Source organism: Diachasma alloeum, unplaced genomic scaffold (assembly GCF_001412515.2).
Source record: "Diachasma alloeum isolate Michigan unplaced genomic scaffold, Dall2.0 Dall_scaffold_00564, whole genome shotgun sequence".
Classification (NCBI taxonomy): Eukaryota; Metazoa; Arthropoda; class Insecta; order Hymenoptera; family Braconidae; genus Diachasma; species Diachasma alloeum.
Window position 1 is genome coordinate 93,165 of NW_021680696.1, and position 11,508 is coordinate 104,672.

At 41.7% G+C, this 11,508-nt stretch overlaps 2 protein-coding genes across 2 annotated transcripts; both read left to right on the forward strand.

Annotated features, from left to right (window-relative positions):
* The first annotated feature begins 2,848 nt into the window (after positions 1–2,848).
* On the forward strand, positions 2,849–6,496 carry LOC107043389. The gene has a single exon (XM_015264884.1). The coding sequence runs from the start codon at positions 2,849–2,851 to the stop codon at positions 6,494–6,496; it is 3,648 nt and encodes a 1,215-aa protein (XP_015120370.1).
* A 307-nt stretch (positions 6,497–6,803) lies between these two features.
* On the forward strand, positions 6,804–7,982 carry LOC107043390. The gene has a single exon (XM_015264886.1). It carries the CDS (start codon positions 6,804–6,806, stop codon positions 7,980–7,982), a length of 1,179 nt encoding a protein of 392 aa, XP_015120372.1.
* The last annotated feature ends 3,526 nt before the right edge of the window (positions 7,983–11,508 follow it).

Here is an 11,508-nt window from a genome sequence, read left to right on the forward strand (position 1 = left end):
AACTTTGGATGATGAGGATAACGAGAGCAATCAGGAATTAGAGAATTTTCGAAAAAACCGTCAGTCACTGGTTCACTGCGAAAATAGGAATGGTGGTGATGATCTGGAAAGTTCTCAACATTTTCCAGAATTCAATGACAGCATAAATCAAGAAGAGAATCAATCAATTGTGGAAAGTCTGATCGCATATGAACTGAGCGATCGCGAAATCAATATTCTACAGGGTCGTGCTGAATTAGAATCCAATCATTTCGATGTATTGTGGCGANCAATCAATTGTGGAAGGTCTGATCGCATATGAACTGAGCGATCGCGAAATCAATATTCTACAGGGTCGTGCTGAATTAGAATCCGATCATTTCGATGTATTGTGGCGGATAATAGGCGAAGTTACGGAAGGTCTTTACGCATTTCGACCTCTCCTGTTATTGCAACATTCTCTGGACCTAATAGAGCCTATACATCCATTGCAAAAACATATCCAAATTTTGAATCGTGGTGGAAACCATTGGGTATGTGCTTATTATGATACAAAAACGATTTATATTTATGACTCATTGCCTTCGACAGCACAAGACCTTACTGCACCTTACAGCTTAGTTCTTCGACAATTATTCCCAAAATATAAAACTGGTGAGTTACCAGTTGTTTTTCCGTCTGTACAAAGTCAAATTGGTTCAACTGACTGCGGCGTTTTTGCAGCTGCATTTGCAGTCACTTTGGTGTATTCTCTCGATCCATCCCAAATACGTTATGATCAAGGGACATTGCGCCAGCATCTTTTGAGAATTTGTCAGACTGGTGAGCTACGGCATTTTCCTCTTTCTGTGCACTGTAATATTGCTATTCCTAACCTTGAAGATCAGATAGAACACGAATGGAATATGTTATATGAACGTTCTAATAACTAGGAGATATCCCTTGAAAGTTATCCGTCATCAGACTATACCGACAGATACTGGGTGGTGCTATCATTATATTAGTCATATAATAACCCCATTTTTCACCAAACTGCTTACCTTATATATACGCGAAAATGGAAATCATATTGGAGACGGTATTCACCTGCTTGATAAGTAAGAACAAACTTCTTTCAGGTAGATTCCTCATGTAATAATATAGTTCGTTCATTGACTAATTCTGAGTAGAGTGCGAATGAATGATGGCGAAATATAGTGCGGAGAGAACAGAAGCGTGATATGAAATACAGAAAAATCGATGGCCATAATAAAAGAACATGGGTAGGAGGAAGCAACTGGAAACAGAGCTTTCCAGTCGATGAGTGTAGGTACAGTAGACTCTCCGTAGCTCTCCATTTTCGGGGAGATGGATTCCAAAAACGGCAAGCTAGAACTTGCCTCTTCTGTACGTGTACGGGGCGTATCTGACAACACAGATACTCTGACTATTCAAGCGAGAACGGTATAGNAGAGCCTTCCAGTCGATGAGTGTAGGTACAGTAGACTCTCCGTAGCTCTCCATTTTCGGGGAGATGGATTCCAAAAACGGCAAGCTAGAACTTGCCTCTTCTGTACGTGTACGGGGCGTATCTGACAACACAGATACTCTGACTATTCAAGCGAGAACGGTATAGTTATCCCCATATCCTAAAACGCACCTCCCCTCTGGAGCTGTCGCCCGTGCGTGACGTCACGCACGTGGTGGGGGGCGATCTTCTCCCGCTCTGTAATGCCCGGAGAGCTGGAGACGTAGAGAGCTAAGAAAAGTCGACTGTACTCTATACGCGTCAGTGTATCCCAGTATGATGAAGATGTATGCAAAATTGTCACTTATTATTTATTTTCAAAATAAAGATCTTCACGGGCGTGAGGTTGGAGCCTATATCTGGGATACCACTCAGTGGATATAATCCAACCGGATAGAAAGAGCCAGCCCCCAAAAGTCTCATGTGCCAGGTGAAACTGCAATGTAAAATGTAGTATACATAATTTCACACAAATAGCAAAAGTTGAGGACATTCGTGACTGCACGTCACATGAAAATAGAAAGATTATGCTTTCTCATTTATGATCGAATATAAAAATAATTGGCTGTATAGTTATGGTAGACGAAGCATATGCGACATAATCCACTGAGGTGAATGGCGTTAGCCTACCCAAATTGACATTCCGGGTGTTCATTTGTAATCAAAACAAAATCGCCATAACAAACCTAAAAAATGAACACCATTCAACACAAAAAACGTGGGAATGTCAATTATAAAAATATCGGCCTCTTAGTATCTCTGCACTGTGCGTTTCAGCCAAAATCTGCATTCTCCCAGAAATTATATTTTGAATGATAACCTGCGATGGATGGTGGTAGTATATTAACTTTCTGTTCGGGAACGTATCTGTTGGGAANACCGAATTTCAGTGCAAGGGTTTATGTTGGGAAAAGATTCAGGAAGTTTCTTGAAATCTAGTGATTTTGTTTTTATCAGTTTTTCTAGTTCCACGCGCCATTGCGCCATTTTTCTTTTTCACTAGTTTTTTCTAAGATGGCCGCACGACATGTGCCAAAGATTTGTAAGCCGTTTAATAATACAGAATAAAAAGTTAATTAATGTTTAAATTGAGTCTAAAGTGTTTTGAAACTACCCCAGTTGTGACCTACTACAACATTTTGGCGACCGTGACAGGATATTTCAGATAAAATAGTCACAGAACTGCAAAAGTTTAAGAAGCTGCGCAAGGCCGTTCGCCAGTCGTCCACACGCATCTACACCTCCATACTCGAAGAGGTACCAGCAGAACAACCTAACCTCGACAATGTGAGAACGTCTTTCGCCCTCTTTCGAGATAAGTCCAGTGAGCTCGAAGAGTGGAACGCGAGAGTGATTCAAGAGATGCAAGAAGACGAAGGAACTACAGACGACGCCTTGAACTCGGAGTTCGAGAAACAAGACGAGTACAAAAAACAGTATCACGAAGTGAAATTCAAAGTGCAAGCACTCGAACCTCCACCAGTTATCCCACCCATCCAAGTGGTTCAGGGAGACAATCCTCAAGTTATACAGGCTATTCACCACAACAGACGCTATAATTTGCCGAAAATTCAGCCTCCCAAGTTTGATGGTGAACTCAAGAATTACCTCCAGTGGTGGAGTTTATTTAAACCAATTCATGAAGACCAAACGATTCTCAAAGAAGAGAAATTCACGTATCTGGTCCAAGGTATGGTGGAGGGATCCAAAGCAGCAGAATTAGTTAAAAGTTTCCCACCCACACCAGAGAATTATGATGATGCTGTTGCCAGTTTACGTAATCATTTTGGGAAAAAGGAATTGTTAGTTGAAACGTACGTAAGAGAACTTCTGAAGCTCGTTCTCAGCAATGCAGTGAACAATAAAGAAATTAAAGAGTTGTCAAGTATCTACGATCAACTCAAAACGCAGTTGAGAGTCCTCGAGTCCATGGGAGTAACGACAGACATGTGTGCTGCAATGTTATATCCACTAGTCGAGTCTTCACTTCCGGAAGAACTTCTGCGTGCTTGGCAACGTCATTCATCCACACTGCAGATTCCAGATGCGAAAGAGAGATTGAACAAGTTTATGGACTTCCTGGAGGCTGAGGTAGAAGCAGATCAGAGAATTGACATGGCTAGGAAGGGTTTCAGCATCTCTACGTCAACTCAGAGTGAGAATAATGAGTCAAAGTCCAAGAAGAAATCGAAAAGTGAGTCTAAATCCATACCAACAGCTGCTGGTCTCCTTGCCACCAAAAGCGCTGCATCAGCTGTTTGCATTTTCTGTGATGGAAGTCATGATAGTACAGCTTGCGAGAAAGCTAGGAAAATGACATTGACTGAGAGGACTGAACTGGCCAAGAAGAAGAATGCCTGCTTCAAGTGTCTCAAGACTAATCACAGCTACAGGACATGCAGACTCAAGGATACATGTGGTTGGTGTGGAAAAAGACACGTGCTCCTGATGTGTCGAGAAAGAACCGAGAGCAGTGGTGCAAAAGAAACATCTAAAGTCGAGACGAAAGAGCTTAACCTCGCAAACTTCTCTTCAGATCCCGAAGTTTTACTCCAGACCCTAAAAGTCAAGATCGTCAATGGAAAGGCAGAACGTGAGGTGAGAGCAATTATAGACACGGGTTCTCATCGTTCTTATGTTCTAGCCACAATAGCAGAGTCTATGAAATACGAGGTCTTGGAGCAGAAAACGATGATTCATTCGCTCTTTGGTGGTTCTCGCACTCAGCCCCAACAACACAACACCTACAAAGTTCGTTTGAAGAGTATCGATGATACTTTCGCTTGTAATTTTGTAGCCTATGATCAAGAAATAATCTGTCACAACATACCCAAAGTGAGCAATGGCCTATGGGTTGAAGAGCTACGTCGTAAGTCTGTGAAACTGAGTGACGTTGGAGAAGGTCCCCTACCCATTGCGCTGCTTATCGGTGCAGATGTCGCAGGAAAATTATATACAGGTGATGTGTTGAATCTCCAGTCTGGTCTTACGGCAGTTGGTACTCGTCTAGGTTGGACACTCATGGGGAAGACGCAGCAGAATGCAGGGCAGAGTGATTCGGTGTTGTCAACTATCTCCATGTTTACTCAAGAAGCCAGTGTGTCAGATCTTTGGAGTTTAGATGTCCTGGGTATCACCGACCCAGTTGAAAAGAAAACCAAGGAGATGCATCAGAGAGAAGTTCTCGACAAGTTCATTGATACCACAATTGTCAACGAAGAAGGACGCTACGAGACGCTGCTTCCCTGGAAGGAGACACATCCACCCTTGACAGACAATCGGGGCATGGCAGAAAAGAGATTAGCAGGTGTGCTGAACAAGTTGCAGTCCAGCAACTTTCTCTCAGATTATCAGGAAGTTTTCAACAACTGGCTCGAAGAAGGCATAATTGAAAAGGTTCCTGACCATGAGGTATCGAAAGACAGTTATTATCTTCCTCACAGACCCGTGATTAAAGAAGGCAGCACCACTAGAATTCGACCTGTATTTGATGCATCAGCAAAAACTAAGCTGGGAACTTCGCTGAATGATTGTCTTCAACCAGGGCCAAATCTCATTGAACTTATTCCTAATTTACTGATGAGATTTCGAGAAAGAAGGATTGGGATCATTGCAGACATCCGTAAGGCGTTTCTTCAGATCAGTATAGGTCCTGAGGATCGAGATAACTTGAGATTCCTGTGGAAGGCATCCTCAGATGAACTTGAATACCAGGTGTATCGACATCGAAGAGTTGTATTCGGCGTGTCCAGTAGTCCATTCATACTGGGAGCCACTTTGGACTTACACTTGGATAGAGCTATTGCTAGCGAAGACAATGAAAGTGACAGAGAGATCCTCGGCCAACTGAAGCAGTCATTCTACGTGGACAATTGTGTGACCAGCGTGGACACCCTAGAACGTGCCAAGAGTTTCCAAGAAGTAGCTACGAAAACCCTCAAAGCAGGAGAATTTGACTTGAGGGATTGGGAACATTCTGGTATGAGTGGAGTGAAAGCAGAGTCCTTCGTTCTAGGTCTGAAATGGAATCGAGTGAATGATACATTGTCGCTGGTCTACACAGTCCTCCAGGAACAGCCACCAGAGTTGATCACCAAGAGAATAATCCTCTCCATCGCACAGAAGCTGTTTGATCCCTTAGGTATGATATGTTCTGTGTTAATTTATCCTAAACTATTGTTGCAGAAACTTTGGGATGAACAATTAGGTTGGGACACAGAAATGGATATCAAAACGAGAGATTCATTTACCTCTTGGCTAGAGCAGCTCAACTACCTGAGGGAATTGATAATACCACGATGGATTTTTGGTGCAGACATAGCTGAAGCCTCAATCTATCTACACGCATTTGTGGATGCCAGTAATACTGCATATGCTGCTGTTATATATGCAAGAGTGGAACTACATGATGAGGTTGACGTTCGATTCGTTTTCGCTAAATCCAGAGTAGCACCAAAGGGGTCAACAACTATTCCTCCCCTAGAATTGCTGGGAGCAACGGTGGGAGCACGTCTCATGCATTCTGTTGTTTCTGCTCTCACTGATAAACAACCAGAGTTACATTATTGGACAGATTCCTCAACAGTTCTTGCATGGATTCAGCGTGATAAACCCTGGGGTACGTTCGTGTGGAATAGAATTCAGGAGATTCGACGTTTGTCAGAGGCAAAGGCTTGGAGACATCTTCCTGGTACCCTCAACCCTGCGGACTTGCCCTCGAGAGGATGTACAGCAAAGCAATTAGTTGATTCAGGCTGGCACAAGGGTCCAGACTGGCTGCGTCTTCCTCCTGAGCAGTGGCCCAGTACTACAGTAAATGCAGATGAAGCCGAAGTCAGTAAAGAAATTCGAAAAACTGTCAACAAGAGTACTAAACAACAGAAGACACTTGAGAGTAGTTCTACGTGTCTCGTGGCTACTGAGGGTTCCACTGATCAAAGAGAGGGAGAAACACATTGGTACTTGAGACGCTTCTCCAGATACTCCAAGATAATTCGTCTTTTCGCTTGAATGTTGCGGTTCATTAACAATTGCAGACCGAGAAAATATCCAAGACTCGAGGGCTGTTTGAGTGTTTTGGAGATTACGAGAGCTGAGCTAGTGGCCTTGAGAGTAACACAAGCGGAGTGTTTCGACGGAGAAAGGGACCAGCGGCTGTCAGGTATGATAGTGTACAAGGATGAAATGGGTCTTCTTCGCCTCAAAACACCAGTGACATACAGAGACGACTCTCTGGGATTTCGTTGTCCAATAACCCTTGATCAGCATCATCCTTTAGTCAAGAAACTGATCCACCTATATCATCTGACTCTCCACCATGGATCCATCGATGTCGTGTGTAATTTCTCGATGTTTCACTGCCAAGAGGTTCGAATCTAATCCGATACCTTTGCCAGAGAATAGAGTAAGAGATGCTGCTGCTTTTGAGGTGACTGGTGTTGATTTGGCAGGGCCTCTATTTTTGACAGAAGGTGAGAAGAGTTGGGTGGTATTGTTCACTTGTGCAGTTTATCGTGCAATACATCTAGAGTTGGTGAAGTCATTGTCTACTGACGCCTTTCTGAAAGCCCTGAGGCGATTTATAGCACGAAGAGGAAGGCCACTTACCATTTATTGTGATAATGGTACGAATTTTGTAGGGGCCTGTAATGCTCTGCGTGACCTCGACTGGGACAAAGTTGTGGAGCAAGGTGTTTTGAGTCGAATAGAATGGATGTTCAGCCCACCTCTTGCAGCTTGGTGGGGAGGATGGTGGGAGAGACTCGTTCGTATAGTGAAAGAGTTGTTGAGAAGAACTCTAGGGAAGGCCTGCTTGTCATATGAAGAGCTCTCCACTACACTCTGTGATTGTGAAGCCGTTATCAATGCTCGGCCTCTAACTTATTTGGCTGAGGACACCCAGCAGTTGGTTCCGTTGTCTCCTGATGTATTTTTGAGAGATTTGAGGGAGTGTGGAGTGCCAGATTTGGATAGAGTGGACAGCACGTCGTTGAATAAACGACTCAAGTACAGACAACGCTTGCGACGAGAGTTGAGACAAAGTTTTCGAACGAAGTATTTGGGACAACTGACACGAGTAAGAGGCCCAAAGGCGTCTTCATTATCTGTAGCTGAAGGAGATCTAGTCTTTGTTGGAAATGACAACAAGAAGAGGTTGACCTGGCCCCTGGGACGTGTCGATCAGTTGTTTCCGGGGAAAGATGGTGAGATACGAGTCGTAAAAGTTAAGACAGGGGATGGCTGCTTGATTCGGCCGATTCAGAGACTTTACCCTCTGGAGATGTCATCTGTGGAAACAGTCCATATGATTACAGACCAAATGCCTCCTCCACCGGAAAGAATTAAGATGAAGACGGATGAGTCCAGTGGTTCGTCTGCCGTCGAAAAGGAGCATGAAGATCCCGATCATCTGATTGAGCATCAAATAGGAGAGAACATTGAGATCAAGACTACACGCGGTCGCGCCATTCAAAAACCCAAAAGACTATTAGATTGAGAAAGTATATTCTTTCATTATGTTTAATGTTCCATTTATTCTTCAGAGGTTTTGTTTTGAGTTGATTCCTTCTGATATCAACTCAAGGTGGGAGAATGTTGGGAAAAGATTCAGGAAGTTTCTTGAAATCTAGTGATTTTTGTTTCTATCAGTTTTTCTAGTTCCACGCGCCATTGCGCCATTTTTCTTTTTCACTAGTTTTTTCTAAGATGGCCGCACGACATGTGCCAAAGATTTGTAAGCCGTTTAATAATACAGAATAAAAAGTTAATTAATGTTTAAATTGAGTCTAAAGTGTTTTGAAACTACCCCAGTTGTGACCTACTACAACATTTCATTGTTCTAAGCCGTATCGGAAATGAATCAAAACCTGCAGGTGAGGAGGGAGAACATTCTTTGTCTTTTTTACAACACATATGAAATAGTGTTATTAGTTGAAGAAGATGTTCACAAACTTTGATAACTAGATATTTGGAAAGGAAATTGATCTGCACAATAGTTATATCCCTGAGTTCTCCCTCCTAAAATGACCATAATCCATTCACAGAAAAAAAATCATGAATTTGCAAGTTTGTCCACGATTGCGATCATAGCAGAAGAAAGTAAGAAGGTGTAAAGAGATAAAACAAAAAAAAACAAGTAGAGAGGTCGGACAAATTTGTAAATTCATGATACTTCGTGACTGCATGTATGAGAAGAGGTCGAACTGTATGAGCAGACTCCTCGCTGGGAGGATAAATATATTTAGCAAATCTTCGTTTGTTGTTTGACCATGACACTGTAATGGCAGTCACTCCTTCTTACTTTCTGATGTTATGATCGCAATCAATGTGTCCACGTTTTCATCTATTGTCATGCATAAATTTCTGTTTCAGGGATCCTAATCGTTTTCATACTGACACCTTTATTTCCGATTTTTAGAGTTTTCATCTATTATTAGTAAATCAAAAATGTTTGCTTCAGAGATCCCAATGTATGTCATATTGCCATGTTCGTTTCCGATTTTCAGAGTTTTCTTCGGCTGCTATGTCCTTATCTTATCTATCTACTGTTAGGAATTTACAAATTTCTGTTTCAGAGATCCCGATCATTGTCATACTTCCGTCTCCATTTTCGATTTTCACAGCTAAACAGTATATCCACGGGGAATGGAGCCGACTATTGTCCGTAAAATATGGAGGTATAGTGGAGGGCAGGGAATATACGGACAGCTCTGTATGAACTGGGACGGTCTGCACTTCCTCTCTGTATCATGGGCGGAGTTTCAGGTGGAGTTAGGCGTGGCGAAATTCGGCTGTTCTCATCAAGTATTTTTTCGGAAATCAGTATACTAATAAAAACAAGATGTAATGAATGAAAAAATTGACGCGTCATTTATTTCCATAAATCCTTCTCAATACTCATTTTCACATACTTCCTTTCCTCCTTCTCTCATAGTCATCTCGTTTTTCTGCTGTTGATCAGAATCACGCAGACATTATTTTCATAATATTTTTCTCCAAGTTTCCCTCTACCATGGAATCCATTAGGTTTAGAGGAGTCACGATTATATTTTATCATCTCCGTAAAAGTATTTCATTTGTCAAAAAACCTTTGTTATTGTCAGTTTATCTATGATCCATTATAAATTTACAAATTTAGGTTTTCCTTCTTAACGAATCCTCTTTGCTGAATGGAAAATTCATTGTGATGTTACACTACCTCAACAATTGAGCGAGCCGATGAATTTTTGAACAGCCGGTAGTTGGCTGCATCGCTTGTTTGCGCGTTGAAATGACATTGTACTGTATGACAAGCCGTCAAATCAAGAATTAGAGGGCTCTTGTGATGGAATGAGGCGTGAACTTCACAAAAAGTCTATGGTTCCTGGTGATTCTTTTTTTACCTGGGCGTTTGCAATCGATACACAAGCACCGCCTTCGCTGAATCTCACTCACCACACACCGTGATGTAAAGTAAATGTGAAGTGTTTAGGTTTACGCACAAGAATTTTCTTTACGTACGACCTCTGCACTTGACGTACGTTGTGCCAAAAATGAATACGTTATAGGCACTAAGTCGCCCTGAAAAGAGATGTTCTCAGATAGGCATTCCAAAACCATTCTTGGAATATCTAAGAATCTATCAGACAGGCGTCAATGTGACCCTTTTATGACCATATGTCATTTTTGAGGACGCGTCATATGACCAAGAAATGATAGTCTTGTATGTTACGTACAAATTTCGTACTGAGCATGATAGTCGTAAATAATTTGTAAAGCAAATTGTTGAAATACCATCTAAATAGATACATAATGACCGCCGTAACTGATTTCTGATTTGTGATGGTCAGAAATGAAAAAATTCGTTCCATCTATAGACATGAAAAATTATCGTGATTTCAATTCTGACACGCGCACGAGGGTAATGCGAAATGAATTCAAATCAAAATCGATGAAGAAAAATATGACGTTGCATCTGTGTCGATGAAAAATGACCATCATTTTTTCTCGAAAAATTATGAGAGTCATAGCACGGTGGGGGGAATTGTGACAGCTGTCATAAACGTCTCGTCTTATGACCGTGAAAAGACGAGTCATCTGACGCATTTGCACTGCTAATGCCTATATTACTTTCCTTTGACTCATACGTCTGTCATATGACATTCATAAGACCTCAACATGATCATCATATGACTCTATGACTCCTAGATATTTCAATTCTGACACGCGCACGAGGGTAATGCGAAATGAATTCAAATCAAAATCGATGAAGAAAAAAATGACGTTGCATCTGTGTCGATGAAAAATGACCATCATTTTTTCTCGAAAAATTATGAGAGTCATAGCACGGTGGGGGGAATTGTGACAGCTGTCATAAACGTCTCGTCTTATGACCGTGAAAAGACGAGTCATCTGACGCATTTGCACTGCTAATGCCTATATTACTTTCCTTTGACTCATACGTCTGTCATATGACATTCATAAGACCTCAACATGATCATCATATGACTCTATGACTCCTAGATATTTCAATTCTGACACGCGCACGAGGGTAATGCGAAATGAATTCAAATCAAAATCGATGAAGAAAAAAATGACGTTGCATCTGTGTCGATGAAAAATGACCATCATTTTTTCTCGAAAAATTATGAGAGTCATAGCACGGTGGGGGGAATTGTGACAGCTGTCATAAACGTCTCGTCTTATGACCGTGAAAAGACGAGTCATCTGACGCATTTGCACTGCTAACGCCCATATTACTTTCCTTTGACTCATACGTCTGTCATATGACATTCATAAGACCTCAACATGATCATCATATGACTCTCATTTGATTCATACGATCCCATACGACCTCCATATAACCGTCGTATGACCCTCATATAAATCTCCTACGACTCTAGCATGACTTATATGATCCTACATGACTCTCATATGACTCAGATTACCCTCATTGTGACCCTCATTGTGACCCTTATAACACTAATTATGACCGTTGTGACCTTTGTTTTCGAGATTTTATTTTTTATCTCGATTTTCTATAG

What these genes read in the sequence shown, in the direction of transcription:
- LOC107043389 (XM_015264884.1), top strand. Translation starts at nt 2,849, where the DNA reads ATGCAAGAAGACGAAGGAACTACAGACGACGCCTTGAACTCGGAGTTC.
- LOC107043390 (XM_015264886.1), top strand. Translation starts at nt 6,804, where the DNA reads ATGGATCCATCGATGTCGTGTGTAATTTCTCGATGTTTCACTGCCAAG.